This window comes from Malania oleifera, chromosome 4 (assembly GCF_029873635.1).
Source record: "Malania oleifera isolate guangnan ecotype guangnan chromosome 4, ASM2987363v1, whole genome shotgun sequence".
NCBI classification, from domain to species: Eukaryota; Viridiplantae; Streptophyta; class Magnoliopsida; order Santalales; family Ximeniaceae; genus Malania; species Malania oleifera.
In genome coordinates, this window is record NC_080420.1 from 125,034,958 (window position 1) to 125,056,018 (window position 21,061).

General features: G+C 35.0%; 1 protein-coding gene across 2 annotated transcripts in view; it reads left to right on the plus strand.

The window, feature by feature from the left end:
- LOC131153104 (uncharacterized) overlaps positions 1–11,412 on the plus strand; it is a 40,839-nt gene extending 29,427 nt beyond the window's left edge. For both annotated transcript variants that reach the window (XM_058105154.1, XM_058105155.1), the window contains 4 exons: positions 8,604–8,753; positions 8,881–9,166; positions 10,433–10,666; positions 10,752–11,412. In XM_058105154.1, the coding sequence (XP_057961137.1) occupies positions 8,604–8,753; positions 8,881–9,166; positions 10,433–10,666; positions 10,752–11,117 (1,036 nt within the window). In that variant the 3' untranslated portion in view covers positions 11,118–11,412. The remainder of the gene's footprint in view (positions 1–8,603; positions 8,754–8,880; positions 9,167–10,432; positions 10,667–10,751) is intronic.
- Positions 11,413–21,061: the final 9,649 nt, after the last annotated feature.

Here is a 21,061-nt window from a genome sequence, read left to right on the forward strand (position 1 = left end):
CCTGCATTGAGCTGCTTCTGCTTTTAAAAAAGAAAAAATTATTGGGCTGGTACACTCTTGCCTTGGCATGCTTTGCTTGAGTTTGTGGATAAGAATGGCCTACACATGACTGGTTGGTCATGGGTTCGAGTCCAAGGAAACAGCCTCTTTGCATAAAAGCAGGGGCAAGGCTGCGTACACTGTGAGCCTTGTGGCTCAGGGACACCTTGTTTTTCATTTGTTAATTAAAATATACATTCCTACAAAGGCTTATGCCTTGATTCTTTTGGGCTAATAGGTCTGTGCAATATTTGGTTAAAATTGAATTAATTGAAAAAAACCAGTTATTTTGGTTCATTTAATCCTGTTATTCAACTAGGCATAATTTTTTTTTTTTTTTTTTTCAGTTCAATTAAAAATTTAAGACAAGTTAATCAAATTAACCAATACATACAATAAATATTTGAAGATCCTCATATATATATATATATATATATATATTAAATATGTTTATAAATATATTTGTGTGAATTGGATATGTCTATATTCGTTTATAAATATGTATATATATCTTATACACACACACACGCATACTTATATTACATATGTTAGTTAACCAAGTAAATTGAAAAAAATTTCAATTTGTAGACATTTGTTTATTGAGTGAAATTGTCAGTTCATTCCATTAATGAAAAATTTTAATTTTAATTTTTTTAAATTAAGGAATAACCAAAGCACCCATTTGCTAAATCCTGAGGTGTTGAAATGCTTGCCTTGCACCGTTGCTTTTGAAACATTGCGTAGTGCATCTGACAACGTGTTTTGTGAACAAGCCTTGTAGTGCATCTGCCAATAGTATATTCTTGCAAGAAAGCCACCCATTTTGTGGTGTCTATGATTGAGTTTCGTCTGAGAGTTTAAATAACATAAAACTCTTGATCAATGTAAAATAATTTCTCTCTGAATCAGGTAATAACCACAAAATTTTAAGGCTTGGACAATAGCACTGAAGTCCTGATCATAGGTGCTGTAATTTTGTTGTACCCCATTAAGTTTCTTGCTGAAATAAAAAATTGGACACCCCTCATAGCGTACATAAAATTACCAAAAAACCAAAAACTGGACCAAAACTGAACTGCTTAACATTTCGGTTTGGTTTTTCGGTTTTTATGTTCAGTTTCGGTTTTTCAATTTGGAAAAAAAAGTTATACAGGAAAACCAAACCGAATAAACCAAATTATATATTTATCTAAAAACTTTTGCCCAATTTCTAACTCTAAATTATTAATTGTATAATCTTCAATTATTTATTAAAATTTAGTTATGATAATATACACATATTTAATTATAGCAGAAGAGATGGAAGGGTTAGAACCTATGCATGAGGATGAGGGCTTTTCTCCCATGTATTACCGATGTTGGACGAGATTCTCAAGGGATTGCTCATTGCCCAGCCCTCCCATTACCCAGCCTTCACCCTTTAGCCTTGATACCTGCAGCCCACGTCGACTAGCCTCTACTTTGGGGGAGCCTTCTCCACCTATTAAAGCAGGCCCCTATTCCGTCCTTTTCACTTTATCTGGGCTGCAGTAAGATGAAATTGCTGAATGGCGCCCATTGAACAATTTGAAATAGGCCTAAAGTATAATTATTGTTGTGAGGTCCAGTCCGGTTAATAACCGAAAACTGGACCAAAGAACCATTTTTCTTTTTAAACTGAAACATCGGTTTACGGTTCAATAACAGTTTGCAATATGGGAACCAGTTTGTTTCGATTCGTTGTTTGGTTTTGTGTAAAATCGAACCAAAAAAAACTGAGTACAGCTCTACTCTGAACATCTTCAATCCCCAATTTAGATGCATCACAATCTACTTTAAATTTTGTTTTTGCTTTGAAAATCCAGTAAAGCTTAGATGGGTGCTCATGTCATCAATGATCAACCACTTTTTTTTTTGGATAATGAAAGAGGGTATATGTGAGAGAGAGAGAGAGAGAGAGTAAAAACTAAAAAAAGAAAAAAGAAAAGAAAAGAAAAGAAAGATAAAATAAAACAAAAAAAAAACAATAAACAAAAAGAACAATTAACCAAGGAAGACCCCTTTTCAATCCCTTCCCATCGTAATTCACCGAGCATTACTCCGGCATTACTCATTTTCAAGTCCAATTTATCCAATATTTCTTGGGCTTCTAAATTCTTCCTAGAAATCACCTCCTCTAGTGTAGGTAAAATACCATCATTGCACCACATTTTGTTATCCAACCCCTTATTATCAAAAATAGAAGCCCCCCTCCAATTCTTCCAATGGTGTTGGATGAACATATGAATGGACCCCAAAATCATCACAGGATTTAGAAACATATCCATATTGTTCCCAAATCTCATCCAACACCAACCCCCATCATACACAAACTCACTAATGTCATCACTGTCATTATCTGAAAAATATCCCCATTACTTGAACTTATTTCCTTTGCTAATTCCATTACTTCCTATACCCTTATCTTAGCAAGTGCATCCTCCACAATACTCAAATCACCTTCAGAATCTTTCCTTGAAATATTTGGTCTTATCTCATAAGAATGTTCTTTTTGCTTCATATACTTTCCTCATTTTTGCACCCATTAGGGGAGCCTTCCAACAAGCAGACACCTTTGGGCCCTTAAATTTTTTTGAGTTAAAACCTGAAGCATCAGATTTTGTACCCAAACCTGCTTCTATTTTTCTATTACTCATGGATATACCAGTCTCTAACCCTTCTGCAAAACCAAAATCAAAATCAACAACCGATCTGACATTTTGTTAATAACATCGTTTTCTTCTTGAATGGTTTTTGAAACCAACCTAAAGTCATCCTTATAACACACTCAATGTTTATCCAAACTAAGTTTGTCTTGTATAGCTGAAGAGAGGACTTGGACTTCATTAACAACTGTCCGAATGCCCCTGTCCCACTTTTCTGGCTTCTGTGAATTTTCCCAAGGGAATGGACCTGTTCACTAGTGGGATTGGATATGGGATGGGCCTGGTCGCTCATACCCTCACAATGGGCCTTCTTAGAAGCAAGACTCCATTGAGAAAACCTCTGTTGAGGAGAACCCTCAAATAATTATTATTTAATCCTTGGGCCTGTTCTATTAAATGACCCAAATTTATTATGAAAGAAGACCTTCCTTTCTCACATTCCTGGCCCAAATCCAAGATGAGAACTAGCCACTCAGTGCAGATTTTGTGCCCTCGTCTTCCCTGATAGCAATCCTAGCTGCCTCGGTGACTCTCGCAGCAACCACTGGAGCGCTATGCACTTTCACCTGTTCTCCTCTGGACGAGCTGTGATGTTCTGGAACCATCACTTCAGAATCCTTTAATCGCAAATCTCCCTCACACCAAGGACATAAATGATCTGATTTCATATGAATTATGTCACCTTCACCCGATTTCCCTTCTAGCACCACCTTACTCTAGGACCTGGGAGCTGAAGAGCTTGCCACACCTGCTTCTTCAAGATCAAGGCGAAACTCCTTTGCGAACTCGCAGAACTCATTCTTGAATCTTTTTCATCCATTACCTTTTACACCTCTAGGAAAGTACTAATAAACACTGAAAAGTTCTTCCCTTTCCCCTCAGCCCTAGCTCCAAAAGCTTGCTCACCTTTGTGCATCATGCATCTAATCGCCATCCGGCATAGAAGACTTCCCTTATGAACGTTTCTGGATCCCCTATCCAGCTGAACGAAGGTTGATAAGCCATCGTGATGCAGGGGCAGCATCAAGGTTCTGCAGCCATGGTGAAATTTGAAGAAAGTAAGGTAGGGGAAGGGAGGAGAGAGGAGATACCAGGGGGGAAAACTCACATTTAATTTCAGTTCAAATTCATCAAGAGCTAACCTACAACATGGTTTTCGCACACTATTTGTAAGAAAGCCTACACACATACAATTACACACATAACCCTAAAACTACATGAATTACAAACAAACCTATACTTTACAAATATTACAAACAACTCCCAAATACACATAATCCTATACTAATTAATATTAAACACACATAAGAACTACTAACTAAATCCAACAATTCTTTAACCCTACTCTTCTTAATTATTCTCTAACAAGCTTGCTTTTTGCCCTACATCAACTTTCCCCATTTAGAAAAAATTCAGCCTCGAATTTTAAATGTGAGGACAAACCTGGACTCTTCGAAAGCTAGCACTTGAATGGAACAAGAAACCACATTCCATGGGCAGCACCATAGAATTCATTGGGGATGACAAACTCTACAATAGGAATGTTTGAAAGACTTTGGATGTTTTCAAGCACACTCATTGCCCTACTTGTAGTGTCTTCAAGTTGAGTAACTTTGATGTGATCAATAATCTCAGATTCTTTGTCCTGGTTGGTTGGTAGAGTAGACTTCAAAATGATTTTCTTTCTATTATAGTGGAAGGAAAATGCATTCTCATAACCTTGAGTCACACCCAAATCATCCAACTAAGGAGAACCAAGGAGTACATGGTCAATCTTCATAGGTATGATATCACATCAAACTTTATCAAAGTAGTTACTCATTTGGATAGGAACCAAACATCTCTCGCGAACATGTATGGTAGAGTTATAAACCCAACATATCACATAAGGCTTTGGGTTAGGTTCTGGATGAAGCTGCATTCTAGTGACTCCATTTATGAAAACCACATTCATTGGACATCTTTATGGTTCAGAATGTTGAACAACTAAGAAACAACATATACAAAAAGTAAAAGTTGCTGAAATGCAAATGTTAAGGTGGATGAGTGGTCTAACATTAATAGATAAAGTAAAAAATGTGCATATACGCAATAATTTAGGCATAGCACCGATCGAAGGCTAGATAAGGGATGGGTAGCTTAGATGGTTTGGGCATTTGAAACGCAGGCCTAGTAAAGTGCTTGTGAGGAGGAGTGAGTTAGTTATTATTTCTAGCATGAAAAGGGGTAAGGGTAGGCCTAAAGTAACTTGGAATGAGGTAATGGGGAAGGATTTAATAGCCGTTAATCTAATAGAGGAAAATGCTCTCGATCGGGTGAATTGGTGGAAAGGATTCATGTAGCTGGCTCCACCTAGTGGGAATAGAGGTTTGTTTTTGTTGTTGTTGTATTCATTGGACGTCTTCCATCATTTATGATTTTGCGAAGCTTTTCTCCACATTTGAGAAAGGTGTTGAAAAGCTTGAAATTACGCACAAAGTTCGGCAAATGGCATTCCTTTTTTCTATAATTTGCCATCATGTTGCTGAATTTATGCATCTATATGCTGCAGCTATATATCACAAACAGCCCTTTAATACAATTTCCCACAAGCCTTACTCCCAATTTCTCAAAAACTATCTTCAATTCACCTTGATATTGATTGTCCTGCTGAAATGAAACAAATTCACAAAGAAAAATCGCAAATTACAGCAACAAAACATGATTTTTAATGCTGGAGTCACAATTTCTAGGGTTTCGTGCCAAAAATTATTGCGCTTTCTTGCAATATATTGTGTCTACAATCAAAATATCTCCTTGCAGCTCAAAATATTGCAAAGAAAACCAGAAATATCATGGCCGGGCAATTTCTCACAAGACTAAAAACAGGAGGAGATTCTGGCACATTCTCACTCGCAGTCTCCGGCGTGTGGGCTGCTGGCAATGATGCTCCGGAGATGACTTTTCAGGCAAGGGTAGATCAGGAAGTGGGGAGTACAGTGGTGATGGCTGTATGTCAAAATAACTCCCGCAAGGGTGGATTTTGAAGGGTTCGGCTGCTGGAGAAGTTTGGCCAGTGCGTGGGGCCACATAACTGGGTCGTGCGGTGATGCAATTTTGAGGGGAAGGGTTTTGGAGATTTCTGTTTTCAATGGAATCAGTGGTGTTGCAGGATGGTGGCTGGAGAGTGGTGTTTGAACAAATGGGGACACGGATAGAATTTATGGAAAAGTTCAGAACTGCAGAAGTTCTTTTTGATTTTTTTTTTTTTTTAAGACTGAAATTTCTGAACAGAGAAGAATCAGAGAGAGAATGATGAAAAGGAAATAGAGAGAGAAGAAGACAAGAAGGAAGAATGAAGAAGAAAAGAAGAAGATGGAAGATTGGAGGAATTGCTGAACGGAGGCTGCTGCAAGTAGAGAAGACAACAACAGAATTCAGAAATCAGAGTCAGAGAATTTTGGGAGAGAATTAAAAGAAGAAGAAGAAGAAGAAGAAGAAGAAAAGGAGAAGAGAAACAGAGTAGAAGAGGAGGGCAGAATGATGATGGCAAGCAGGGGATTAGGGACAGAACAGGAGATTAGAATAGATAAAAGAAAGAAGAAAAAGAGAAGATGAGAAGAGCAAGGGAGAACGGGTGGACTGGAATGGAAGAATAGAGATTGTGGTTGGGCTCTGATACTAAATGATGCAGGGGCAGCATCAAGGTTCTGCAGCCATGGAGAAATTAGAAGAGAGGATGGGGAAGGGAAGAGAGTGGAGATACCAGAAGGAAAACTCACATTCAATTCCAATTCAATTTCATCAATAACTAACTTACAACATGGCTTTCACACACTATTTATAAGAAAGCTTAAACACGTATAATTACACACATACCCCTAAAACTACATGAATTACAAACAAACCCATATTTTTCACAAATATTACAAACAACCCCCAAATACACATAATCCTATACTAATTAATACTAAACACACATAATAATTCCTAACTAAACGCAACAATTCCATAGCCCTACTCTTCTTAATTATTCTGCAACAAGGATCTTCCCAAGGTCTTGTTTCTGGTCCTACATAACATCAGCAACCCAAAAAGCTACCTCTACTTCCTTCGAGAGTTTAACTGACCTCTTTGGAGAGATTTTGTTCTCGAACACATAATAAAAGAGTCTCCCCTCCTCCAATCAGATTGAAGGATTTACCTTTGATCTGCATCGATCACCTTAATGTCTACCATTCACACAGCCATGATCGATATCAAGTGATGATGAGAGAGTTGTTTTGCAAGAGACAGAGAGACCCATTCTTAAGTGCCCCCCCTCACCCCCATGTCATCAACTACTTATCAGCTGAAAACTCTCTCCTGCCTCAAAAGTCTAGCAATAACCTTGCTTTTAGGACATTCTGTGATTGGGTGCAATTATGGTGCTACAATTGTCAATGAATCTTGAATCTTCTATAAAAATTTGTTAATCCATGATGTCTTAGTCATTGTATTAGGAGTAAACCAGTCCACAATTGCTTGGACATAGTTGGATCCACTTCTACACCATGAAAAGTCCAATCTGTGAACCATGACCTTGCACTTCTTCAGATTCGCATATAGCTGATTTTGCTTTAGAACTTGCAAAACAGCCTTCAGGTGTTCAATACAAGCCTCACAATCCTTGCTTTAAAACAAGATATCGTCAAAGTAGACAGCCACAAACTTAATAAATGGTGTACGTATCTAATTAATGAACCTCAATAAAGTGCTGGTGGTTGGAAAGCCAACTGTAATTTCAAGCCACTCCTAATTTCCATCCTTTGTATGGTTGGTTTTGTTATGTTTGGGGAGAGTTGGGTGTGTCCTCATTTGGTGGAGGACTTGTTAGCTACTTTATGGGGTTTGGTATGAGGGGAAATGGTTTGGAGTAGTAGAAGTGTGGGAATTTTGCCGTCTTTTGGGTAGTTGGCTGTGGAAGAATTCTCATATCTTTACCAGGAATGTGTTTGTTTTCTTTGGGATCGGATTCAGTATTTGGCTGTCTTTGTTTTCTCTGGGATAGGATTTGGTATTTGGCTTCACTTTGGGCTTTTGCAGATGGATGTTTGAAGGGGATGTGCTTTTCAGATTTGAAGCGTGATTGTATTATTTTGACTGTAGCTTTTCTTTTTGGTTATTTTTCTTTCTTAGGAGGATTTCTAATGCTCCCTTTTTTAATGTACATTATTTCTATAATAATTTTTCTTCTTTTTATTTTCCCCAAAAAAAAAAAAAAGGATTACCTGTATAACTCTAAATGATAAAGGGATATTCACACCCTTTGTTAAGTCAGGAGATGAAAATAAAGGCAAGGAACAGTTAAGATGGTTCAGATACTTGCTACTTAATTTGGACGGCGGCAATAGCATGATTAATTGACATGATAGACTTCAAAAAGGGAAGGACTTAAAATAGCTTCAGTTAAGATAGCATGGAATGATTTGCTAGAACTGAAGCTTCAGGAGACTGTTAGCCAGATCAAACAGAGTGGTGGAAAAGGATTTTGTGGATCGTTAGCATGACTAAGTGGGACTTACGTTTTGTTGCTGCTGTTGTCCTGAATACTTTTTGTTTGAGAGTAAAATAGTCAAGTTCTTTTCACATGTCCAATATACTAAAATACATGTATGTTTTGATGTTTTATTAGTTGTACTGGTAGATAGTTACTATTGGGCATCTCTTAAAGCAAGAGTTGATACTTCTTCATTCATTAGCTTTATGAGAGCTTCTTGTTGCATGTACATGATGATTTTTGTCACGAAGAACATGATCTTTTTACTTCGACAGGGTTTTAGTACTCAATTGGTGCAGGAGATTTGAGACTATTTTCTATAGTTAACTTATTGTTTTTTGGGTTTCTTTGCTCTGTTACAGTTACGAAGCTTGGGTCATTTATAATTTCTTGTCTTTGTGCCTGGCATGGGTGGGTGGCCCTGGAGCTGTGGTTTTAAGTTTAAGTGGTCGAACTCTGAAGCCATCTTGGTGTCTGATGACCTGTTGCTTCGCTGCAATGCCATTGGATGGGTAAGTGCATTCCTTTTTTAATGAGACATTATGGAAAATTTTGATTTTGGTTTCCGTTGGTTTTTGAGATTGCATTTCAAAGCTTATGTTTGACAAGCTCACATTCTGACACTGTCAAGCTGCGCAGGCGTTTCATACGGAGGTGCAAACAAGGGTGTTTGCAGTTTGTGATTCTTAAACCTATATTAGTTGCTGTTACATTCGTACTTTATGCGAAAGGGAAATATGAAGATGGAAATTTTAGTGCCAAGCAAGCATACTTGTATCTCACCATTATTTATACAATCTCATACACAATGGCACTCTATGCCTTGGTTTTGTTTTATGTAGCATGCAAAGATCTGCTTCAACCATTCAATCCAGTTCCGAAGTTTATCATAATCAAATCCGTTGTTTTTCTTACATATTGGCAGGTAGAATTAGATGGTTATCATTTTGAACTGTTAATTTAGTGTACTTTTTGATAATAATATGCACTTAGTTATGGTCTTGTGTTTGTGCAAGAGTGCAGAGCATGAAACTGATATTTGTGTGCTTTAGAACAACTTTTGTGAAAGATGACTTCTAGTGGCTAGCTACTAACTGATAGCTAGTTACATAATGGCTACAGTTGGCATCACATTCACATGATACTTGCTGCCTTTTAAACGATATCTATTCATATTTTTTGTGTATTTATTTTATTTCATGATTCACGTCCGAACTAATAAATTACAGTGTAGTTACTAGAGTACTTCCATTCATGATATGATAGCATGATACGTCAACATGCATAGAGTACATATTATGCACAGTATTTTTTCTCTTGTAGAAAAACAAAAAAGGGTACCATACATATGCATATTTTGGCTGCTTTAAAAATTCTGGAAAGATTTTAGTTTTGAATGTTACAAAGCACCACTCTACTTTCAAAGATAATTTCTAGTTAAAAGAAAGCACATTGAGGCTGTCATTTGCCGAGCGCATCCTCTTTCCAAAGCCCCTCCATATCCTATTTCAAATTTTGAATTTAAGACCTCTGAAGTGTAGTCTATGTCGTGTTCTTCTAGGCCTTATGAAACAAATATCTTCTGCTAAATTGTTTGGCAAGATTCTTCTAAAGTCCCTTCATATCCTATTTCAAGTTTTGAATCAAAGACCTTAATATCAACAATTTGTGTCTTCTTGTTCTAGGACTCGAGGAACAAATTTTCTACTATATTACAGAATATAACTGAAGTATCTTATTAAAAATGTTTCAGATACTTGTTCTTTACTTTTTTCTCTTACATTAAATATTAAAACCCAAATCTCTCTTCAACACTCAAAAATATGATAAAGTGAGTTATCCTCTTACCAAGCATTAATACTTAATCAACTCTTTCAGAATGCATCTCTTACATTAAATATTGAAACCCGAATCTCTCTCCAACCCTCAAAAATATGATTTGCTTCAAGTTCTCCTCTACCAAGTATTAATACTTAATCAACTATTTCAGAATGCACTATAATGACATCACGATAAACTACAACAAGGCACATGAAAAATATGCATTTTTTAAGATATAATTTTAATAAAATATTTATCTTCTCTTTAACTCAGCGTGACATGCTTTCCTATAATTTGGATTTTATTTGTCAATAAGCAGTGGAAAACTGTCCTTTCAATACTTCTATGTCATCCCTTTTCTCTTTATTAGGGTGTTCTGGTTTTTCTTGCTGCAAAATCTGGATTCATAACGGATGCAGAGCAAGCTGCTGAATTCCAAAATTTTGTAATATGCCTTGAGATGCTTATTGCTGCTGTGGGTCATCTTTATGCATTTCCATACAAGGAGTATGCTGGTGCAAATATTGGCATTTCACGTGGCTTGGCGGGAAGCCTTGCGCATGCGTTAAAGTTAAATGACTTTTACCATGATACAGTCCACCAGGTGAGTCTCGCAAGAAATAAGTGCCTCGTCATTTTTTGCATTGCTTTTGCCTGCAGTGATAAAAAATTTTTCAACTCTCTGGCAGTTTGCACCAACCTACCATGATTATGTTCTGTACAACCATACAGAGGGTGATGAGGGAACCAGGAAGTATCGATCACGCACCTTTGTGCCAACTGGGCAGGAAATGGATGCTGTAAGAAGAAATAAACATATGCTTGGAAACAAGATGGATGACATACAGCTATATAGTCTCTCATCTTCTGGCACAAGTACTCCTAAGAATCCCAGCTCCCTACAGGAATCTGCACATTCTGAGGCAATGAAATCGTCCCTCCTTATGGATACCTCAAATTCCCTATCTATGCCTTACGACCTTTCACTTATTGATTTGGACATGTCTAATTACCCATCTAAGGTGCCTTCCGTAGGTGAAACTGGGACTAGGTAGCGTCTGAGGGTGCAGAAACTGGTTAGTCTGATAAGAGGAGCTTCAGCTGTTAGTTTTGCTTTTTGATTTTTTTTTTTTTGTTGCTTGTGTTATTCTCTCTCTCTCTCTCGTTACACTGGCACTAAGCCTCGCTTGTAAATGGAAGCAGATGCCATATAAATAGTGCCTCTGGTCTCATCCAGTAGCGTGTCTGACATTTTCATTGTAGATACAGGAGTTCAGATTTTTGTGCCTGCTCGTATTGAAGTTATGGCTACAACATTAAGTCAAGAAGTATTGTTTGCCATTGATATAATAGTGCAGGCAGGAAGTAAATGCGGAAATGAGTGCGAGTAAAACCGAAATATGAAAACTGGGTAGAACACAGTTTACATATGCCGGCGATCTTGTGACCCTGTCAATTCCTTTGCATTTATCAAAACTCAGTTTACAACATTTAAATGGAATAAATGAATAACGATATTGTTTTAACATTATTCGTTTGTGAGAATAATTTATTTTGGACAAAACACACTGATCTTGGTTGAGATTTAATAAAATTTTCAAAAATTTTATGGACTTTTCGTAAAATTTAAAAAATGTGATACATCCTCTTCGAGATTTGCTAAAAAGATATCCAAGACTTTGGTCTTATTATAAACTGGAAAGAGAAGTTTGTCTTTTTAATAAATTTTACGAGAGGTTTTTAATATATTTGAAATCATAAAGGAAATTGGTGTCTTTTTGTCAAACTTGGGGAGAGATTAGTGCTGTTTGTCTTTTTATTTTTATTTTTTACCTTATTTTTTAATTTTTCAGATTTATATATAAAAGAAAGGTTCCAAAACATCTTTCATTATTTATATGAATTTCCAGTTGTTACTTAGCGCATGAGATTTGAATCTTGAACTTTAATTTATGTAGACTATGTATAAAATTTCTTCTAAATTCAAACACCAAAATTTATGATTTTGAATATTACATTATATAAAATTAGAAAAATTAGAAAATAAGTTGTCTTTTTATGATTATTTTAAATTTTAAAAATAAAAAATAAAAAAATTATTGTATACATATAACACAAGTTCTTTATTTTTTATTATTTTGTACATATAGACAAAATTTTTATTTTTTTATCATTTTAATACGAATCATGAAAATTTTTAAGCTAAAGTTTTTTAGTTCTTTGGAAAACTAAACATTTAAAATAGATTTTTTTTTTCAAAATAAATGGGCCATAAATTTTTATTGGTTATTTGTATATTTTTGTTATTGTGTTGTGAAATATTATTTTATTTTCGAAGGAAATTTATTTTATTAGTTTTTAATTTAATTCTATGTGAAGAAATATCAAGTGTTCTTGACCTAATTTGTTAAATTATGGATTTTTGAAAAAATTTCATGTTCGATAGCTTGCTAGGGTTTTGTTGTTCATAACTCATTATAGGCAAAGCTGATTTTTATTAATTATTTAGTGGTCGTTTGGTATCATTGTCAAAAACAAGAAAACAGAAAACCAAAAATCAAAAACAAAAATTAAAAACTAATCCAGCAACCTATTTAGTTAATATTTATAAAACTAATATAAATTAAAAACTCAATTAAAAATGCTCATTTTCATCTTTAAATCAAATAATATTATAGAAATATGATTAAAACAATAAAAGTACATATAATAAACATTGACAAAAATTACTATAGTAAAATAAAATTTATTATAATTATTTTACTTAATTCTTTTATTTACAAATTTTACTTTACAATAAGAATTTTATTGGATATGACAATTAAAAAATAGTTAAAGTATTTTGTAATTGACTTTATTACTATTTTTTGAAATTTATGCATACTTTTATCTCAATTGATCATTTAATTTTGATTTAATTTAAAAGTCAATAAAATGAATAATTTAATCTAAAATTATTATTTTTTGGGATATTAAAATTTCTAGCAACAAGTTGCCAAAATAATTGAAAACCATAAAATTTGGCTTTCAATTTAAAAAACTGACAACATAAACAAATGTTTTTATAATCTGTGTTTTTACTATAAAGAAATATAAATAGAAAATAGAAAACAACAATGATACCAAACAAATCCTTATGTTTTCAGTTTTTTGTTTCTGTTGTCAGCTTTGAGCTGTTTGCTAAAAGATTAAAAATCAGATTTTATAATTTTAAGTTGTTTTGACAACTTGTTGCCAAAAATTCTAATATCCAAAAATAGTTTTTTTAGATTAAATTATTCATTTTGTACACTTTTAAATTAGAATAAAAATTAAATGATCATAAGAATTTAAACATAATTAAAATAAAAATATACCTAAATTTCAAAAAATAGTAATAAAGCCAACAACAATATACTTCTACCATTTTTTTTTAATTATCATATCTAATAAAATTTTAATTTTAAAGTAAAATTTGAAAGTAGAACAATTAAGTAAAAAAATCATAATAAATATTATAGTAATTTTTTAAATATTTACAATTTATAATTTTATAACTTTAATTATATTTTATAATATTATTTGCTTTAAAAATGAAAATGAATATTTTTAATTAACTTTTTTAATTTGTATTAGTTTTCTTATGTTAACCAAATAGGTTACTGATTTTTAGTTTTTAGTTTCTGTTTCTAATTTTTTATTTTCGTTTCTTTAATTTTTAATACCAAATGGGTGTGCAAATATTTGTTAAAATTATTTGTGATTACAACCTTTAAAACTTATTATTCTTGGAAAGAGTTTAGTCTAGTTATTTGCTTAAAGTTTGTTGAGTTAGTTTGAATGCGAATTTGGATACTAGAAGCATACATATATCCTACATGTAAACATGTGAAAGTGAAAACACATTGAAAGCATATAAAAAATTTTCTTTATAAAACACGCCTCATTTTTTTGTAAAGTATATTTTAAACTAACCAATGCATAGTACGACATAATATTCTCAGGACTTTATATATAGAAATGCACATATGCATAATACACAAACACAACATACATGGAATGTAAATGCCTGAAATTTTAAACAGAAGAGTATATGGCTGACATGATATAAATACCATAAATGGAGTGTGGGAAATATACAAAAAAAAAAAAACTCACTAAAGATATGGAACGATCCACGAAGGATTGTTGAGGTAGTTTAAAACTCTTAGCATGGAGGCAGAATGCAGATGATTTGATTGAGGCTTAAGAAGAGGGATGAGTGGACCTTATGATGACATGTGCAAGCCATAGAGATCTACCAAACCATTCAAGCTGCGCAGCTTCAAACGGCTCTTAACAAATAACAACGAATGATGGAGAAAGCTAGGAAGGACTATTGAAGACGGTCAAGACTCTGATCATAAAGGCCAAACATATATAGATGGGCTATTGTAAGGGTGAAGTTCGAGGTTTGCAATCTCTCTCTCTCTCTCTCTCTCTCTCTCTCTCTCTCTCTCTAAATTTTGGAAATTGGAACACCCTTCAAAATTTGGGACTGTAATTTGTAACATTTTATGCTTATATAAAAGGAAAAAAATGCATTTACATTCGCTAAATTATACCATTTACTACGAATGTCTCATTCAACTTCTAAAAGTGACATCTAGAAAGTTTGTTTTCATGATTAAAAAAACTTCTTAATTACACTAAAAAAATAGTTAAATCTAATGGATATTGTAATGCATATGACACATGAATGGTTATTTATTTATTTTTTAGACAAAATCACTCTATAGGCCAAAGGAATGTCCCTTCATTATAATTTCTTTTTTAAATTTTGTAATTTCACATTTATCTCAAAAAGCCACAATTGGATGTGTCCCCTTCACATTTCACTTGATTATTGTATCATATCATTAGTCTCCTAACTTTTGCAATTCCCATTTGCCAAATAATTTATAACTCTCTCCAAATTTTTCTTCTTCTATTCCATTGATATCTTTCTTTTCTCCACAATCTTCAATTTTTCCCTTAAAACTTTCCTCCTTTCACTTCTCAACCTACTTGTATGACTAATTTTGATTATGAGTTCTGACGGAGATGACCACTGTTGGAATAGAATGAAACGTTGTTTATTTTAGATAATATATATTTAACTAGGGGCATTTTAGTCTTTGTACATTTATTAAGTTTAGGTTTATTCTATTAGACATTATTGTATTCATTGTTCAGGTACTTTGGGTTTTGTGTTGGCCTGCGTGCGGCTTCTCTCCCTCCCTCTTTGCAGGCCGGCAGCAAACAAATCACTGAACACATTTGTCTCTGCACCGTCTTTGCAACTCCGGCACCGTAACGTCGGCACCATCTCTACAATGTCGGCACCAATTTGAACAACTGTTCTTGCAGTGCTTATACTTACAATGGCAACGACAGGTGTTCAATGCGGAATGGAGATTTTTTGAATTTGCAACAACTAAGGCTTGCCACATCAGAATTTACTAGTTCTAACGGCACATCACCGACCCCTTGTTCCTCTCCCTGCAGTTGCCGCCTCTTTCTTGGTGGCTCCCGAATCCAAGGTTTTCTCTCTTTCTCATTGATACGCGTAAATAATTTCTCTTTTGCAACATCTTTATTTCATTTGTTGATTGGATTTCTATCCTTTATATTTGAAGATGATTTCTCCAAGCCATAGTTCTAAATTGAATGGAAATAATTATTCATATCGGGCATATGTTATAAAGAATTTTTTGATTGGAAATAACTTGTGGGGATATATTTCTGGTAATGTGTCTATGCCTTCTGATAGTAAGAAAGAGAATTATGTAAAATTGTTAACCGTTAGGGAGGTCAATAATTCCAAAATTATTACTTGGATTAATAATTTTGTTGATCAGCCCATCAGTATGCAGCTAAATAAATTTTCTATAGCTAAGTAAATTTGAGATTATTTAGCAAAATTATACACGCAATCCAATTTTGATAAACAATATCAATTAGAAATGGATATTGAAGCAATAAGACAAAAGATCAAAATATTCAACAATTTTACACTTTTATGACTAGTTTTTTGGATGAATTGACATTAAATGAACTTGCAAATCTTAGTTTGAATAAGTCTTACAACACTTATAGAGAGGAACAACTACTTGTTCAGTTTTTTATGGCACTTCAAGATGAATTTGAGGCACTTCATGGTTCTATTATTCATCGGAGCCCTCTTCCTTTGGTTTTTTTTTTTTTTTTATTATTACGTCGACTTCCTCTCATTGCTATCACCACCAGCCCTCTTCCCTTTGTTGATTCAGTTATTAGTGAACTAATGGTATAGGAAGTGCGTCTCAAGTCACATATGGGTAAATGTCTTCTCCTAGTTCCTACTCGAAATGTTTTAGTTGTCACATCTAAGTAATATTCCAATGGTCAAAATCGATGCTAGAAAGCTGCCATTGATGAGTGTAATTTTTGCAAGCAGAAAGGTCATTGAAAAGCTCAATGTCCACTATTATTACGTAAGGGACAACAAAAAACTTCGAAGCCTAGGCATTATCACACTGTAGCCACTACATCATTAGAAGAGTTGTAGAGACCCGAGAATTATAATAGTTAAGTAATAGAGAGAAAAGGAAATTAAAAGGAGATTAAAGCAGGGTTCTTCGACAAATGCCCTGATTTCGTTGACGAACTCCCATGTAGTGTTCGTGGACGAGTTTCAGCGTTCGTTGACGAAGAGATATCGAGGGGGGTATTTCTGTGATGCCCCGATTTTCGTACAAATTTTTTTTTCAATAATAATAAATAATTACACGTCATCCATAACATTCACAAATCGGCTACGTCAACAAACCTACTATCATTCGTACGACCCGACCCGCATTGGGTACCGGGTAAAAAATATTTTATTATACAACCTAACAACGAAAGACAGTATAAACATATCAGTCAGAATACAATACCCAGAGTATCCATATACACATAAATACATAACACTATCTCATATCCAAAAATAATACAACCCTAGGGAATCACACCTCCTTAGTCCAAACTCACTCTGTATCTCAGGGACCCAGCTCCCTATGATCACGGAGCTCTACCACCTGCCCTATCTCTGTTCCCTGAAAAATTTAGATAATTTGGGTGAGACACATCTCAGTAAGAAGGAATAAATTATTTACAGTGTGTGGTTACATGAGTACAATTATAATACACTTTACTTTTCAAATCTTCATTTCATCTGAGTAAATACACTGATATTCACATTTCATAATTATATAGATATACAACACAAGCTTTTATAAGCTTTAAAATCATTTATCAAATTCAATGATTTCCAACACATATTTACCCGCGAAGTTCTTGGGAATAGGGAAGATTACCCGCCCATACAGGTAACTTCCCTCTGCCTTAACACATTATGTAGCTGGGTATGGCCACATCTGATACCTATCAGGGCACTCATCTTACTCAGTAAGCCCTCAGGCAGAGAGTTTCACTTCGCCTTAATTATTTATATTATTAACTCACGCGGTTCCATTTCTCAATTTTATCATTCTTTATTTCTCAATTTCCATTCTTTCTTTCATTTCTCATTTTAGCCAATTTTATCATTCTTTCACTTTTCATTTCCGCTTTACTTTCCGGCTTATGAGTATCCTTGGTATCAAATACCAACATCGCGTCTGTAACTCATGGCCACCCTGAGGATCTTTCTATACACGCCATGCTTCCCCCCATGGTCAATGTTGTGCGGCCCGAAAGCTAGATCTAACCGCGGTTGGCCGACCTGGTTAGATCAAATATCATATCACATATCGCGTCTGTAGTACGACTGGCCGGCCTATAACCCTAATCCGAACTCAGGGGGCCCAACAACCCTGCATAATGGCACAGTCGACTGTCACGCTACACGCTCCAAGAGTTCGTGTAGTTGCACTAACACCACTCGCAACGGTACCGTGCTCAATATCATAACCATCCAACAGGGTTTACCACCACATACCCGTAATCATTATGCGGTATTGACATTTTATTATTCATATTTCACATATTTCTACATTTCTCATGTTCATATTGCAGAATTAACATTGCAATATTTTCATTTCACATATTCACATTTCAATATCAGTTTTCTCAACACATTTCATCATTTAAATGATATTTTCTCAGTTCATAATTCATCTCATCTCATACTATCATATACATATCTTATTTCACAATTACTCAATATTTCTCAAAACACATTTCCATATTTCACCTTTCTTCATTTTCTCAGAGAATATATTTTTTGCACATTTCACTTTCATCATTTTCCCACATTTCAATTCTCATATTAAAACACATTTCAGTATCACATATTTCACAGGTTAAATCATCTAACTTAATTTAAACATTTCTCAATATAAATCATATGCCACACAAATTTCATCTAATATTTATATCATAATAAATTTCAGGTAAACTAACGTACGTCATTTTAACATATTTCTCAACCCATAATTTTCATAAAAAGACTGTTATAATTTATTCCCCTTACCTGACTTACTGAGAGTCTCGCTAGAATCTCAAAATCTTACACCCTTGGCGCCCGAAATTTAACTCCTGCAATTTACACTTTTCCCAGATTAATTAATCAAATTTTCCAAAATAATACTCATCTAACCTTCCCTAGGCTCCATATACCTCAAATTAATATTTAAACTATCATTTAACACCCCCACTTAATTTTCTGAATTTTACCTACGGGTCCCAAAATTACACCCGCGGCGCTCACCCGAGCCCTAAATTCCAGAAATCCTACTTCAGCCTCAGATGCTCAATATTTTAGTATTTCTAAATTAATGCTAATTAATTAAAAATAAGCCCCTTAATAACCCCCGTACCCCAAATTTGGGGTTTTGGCCCAACACTCCCACGAGAATTCTGTCCCACTAGACTTGTAGAGAATCATCCTTAAATTCTCGTGGAGGTGTCCATTCGTCAATTGGACTTATATTTTGCAAGAAATTAAAGAAAAAGGGAAAAATGACTTACCCCAGGGAATACACCTACGCTGCTCCTACCACCGATCCGCTCCTGCAGAAATGACGGCAGCGGTGAATGGAGTCTAGGGGTATCTTCGAATTTTCGATCAGTTAAAAATCCGTCACAAAATCGAGGAGAGAGGGAGAGAGAATGAAGAGAGAGAGAGAGAGAGAGAGAGAGAGAGAGAGAGAGAGAGAGAGAGAGAGAGAGATTTCAGAGCTGCGCTGAATAACAGAAAAGAAAAGAAAAAGAAGAAGAAGAAGAAGAAGATAGGGAAGGGGGGGGGGGCTAAATGTGAAGATGCTTCCTGAAGCTTAAGCTTCAAGAAGCTTTAAATGTTTTTTTTTATTTTATATATATATATATATATCTAATGTATATTATAATATTATTATTTAATTAATAATAATAATTCAGTTAATTAATAAAATTAAACTTAAAATTTAATTATTATTTTTTAAAATTTTAATTTAATTAAAATTTTAATTTCTAATTAATTAATTAATTATTATTATTATTATTATTATTATTATTTTTGGAATCACTCCACTAATCTTCTATATCCCTTTTTGGGGTTATTACATTTTTCTCTCCTTATAAAAATTTCGTCCTCAAAATTTGTCATTCCCCTATTTCCCTTCCTTAACGAAAACACTTCCAATTTTTATTAATTACCCTCACTTATGGCGGAGGAATACTGTGATTACAATGAGGGTTCTAGGAGATTACAACTATTCAAAATTCCCCCAAAACCATTCACGTTTCAAAACTAAAAACTCTATCTATCTTACATCACACTATACAAATAAAAATTACAATACTATTCCATTTACTTGACTGACTCAGCTCTAAACTCCACTGAATAAATGTGGATACCTCTGGCGCATGTGATCCTCTAGTTCCCAGGAAGCCTCCTCAATGGCATGGTTGTGCCACATAACTTTTACCAGTGGAATCTTCTTCGTGCGTAACTCCTGTTCCTTCCAATCAAGAATCTGCACTGGCACTTCCTCATAAGCTAAAGTATCACCCAACTCTAGTGCTTCATATCTGATCACATGGGAGGGGTCTGAGACGTATTTCCTCAACATAGAAACGTGGAATACGTCATGGATCCTAGATAGGACCGGTGGTAATGCCAAACGATAGGCAACTGGACCCACTCTTTCAAGAATCTCGAATGGTCCAATATACCTAGGGCTCAACTTACCCTTCCTCCCAAACCTCATAACACCTTTCAGCGGTGCCACCTTCAGGAATACATGATCTCCTGTGTCAAACTCCAATTCTCACCGACGAGTATCAGCATAACTCTTCTGCCGGCTCTGCGCTGTCTTGATCCTGCCTTTGACGAGTATAACTTTGTCCTGAGTCTGCTGTATCAGCTCTGGCCCCAATACTTGTCTCTCTCCAACCTCATCCTAGTACAACGGGGATCGGCACCTCCTGCCATAAAGCGCCTTATACGGTGCCATCCCAATGCTGGCTTGGTAGCTGTTGTTATACGCAAACTCAACCAGTGGCAAATATTGCATCCAACGACCTCCAAAGTCTAGCACACATGCTTGCAGCATATCCTCCAGAATCTGTATCGTCCTCTACCAGCTCCACACCGAGCCTCTCCAGATCCATCTGGATCAGATGCGGAATCTCCACTGCAGATACAGATGAATCCACTGATTTTCGACTCAAAGCATCAGCAACCACATTAGCCTTTCCCGGGTTGTAGCTGATAATGTAGTCGTAATCCTTTATTAGTTACAACCATCTCCTTTGCCTCATATTTAATTCCTTCTGCGTGAAGAAATACTTTAAACTTTTATGGTCTACCCCCATATAGATAGTGTTTCCAAATTTTCAGTGCGTAAACAACCGTCGCCAACTCCAAATCGTGGGTAGGGTAGTTCTTCTCATATTCTTTCAACTGTCGTGAGACATAAGCTATCACTCTCCCTCACTGCATCAATACACAGGCGTAGTGATGAGTCGCTGCTTCAATTCCTGGAAGCTCTATTCA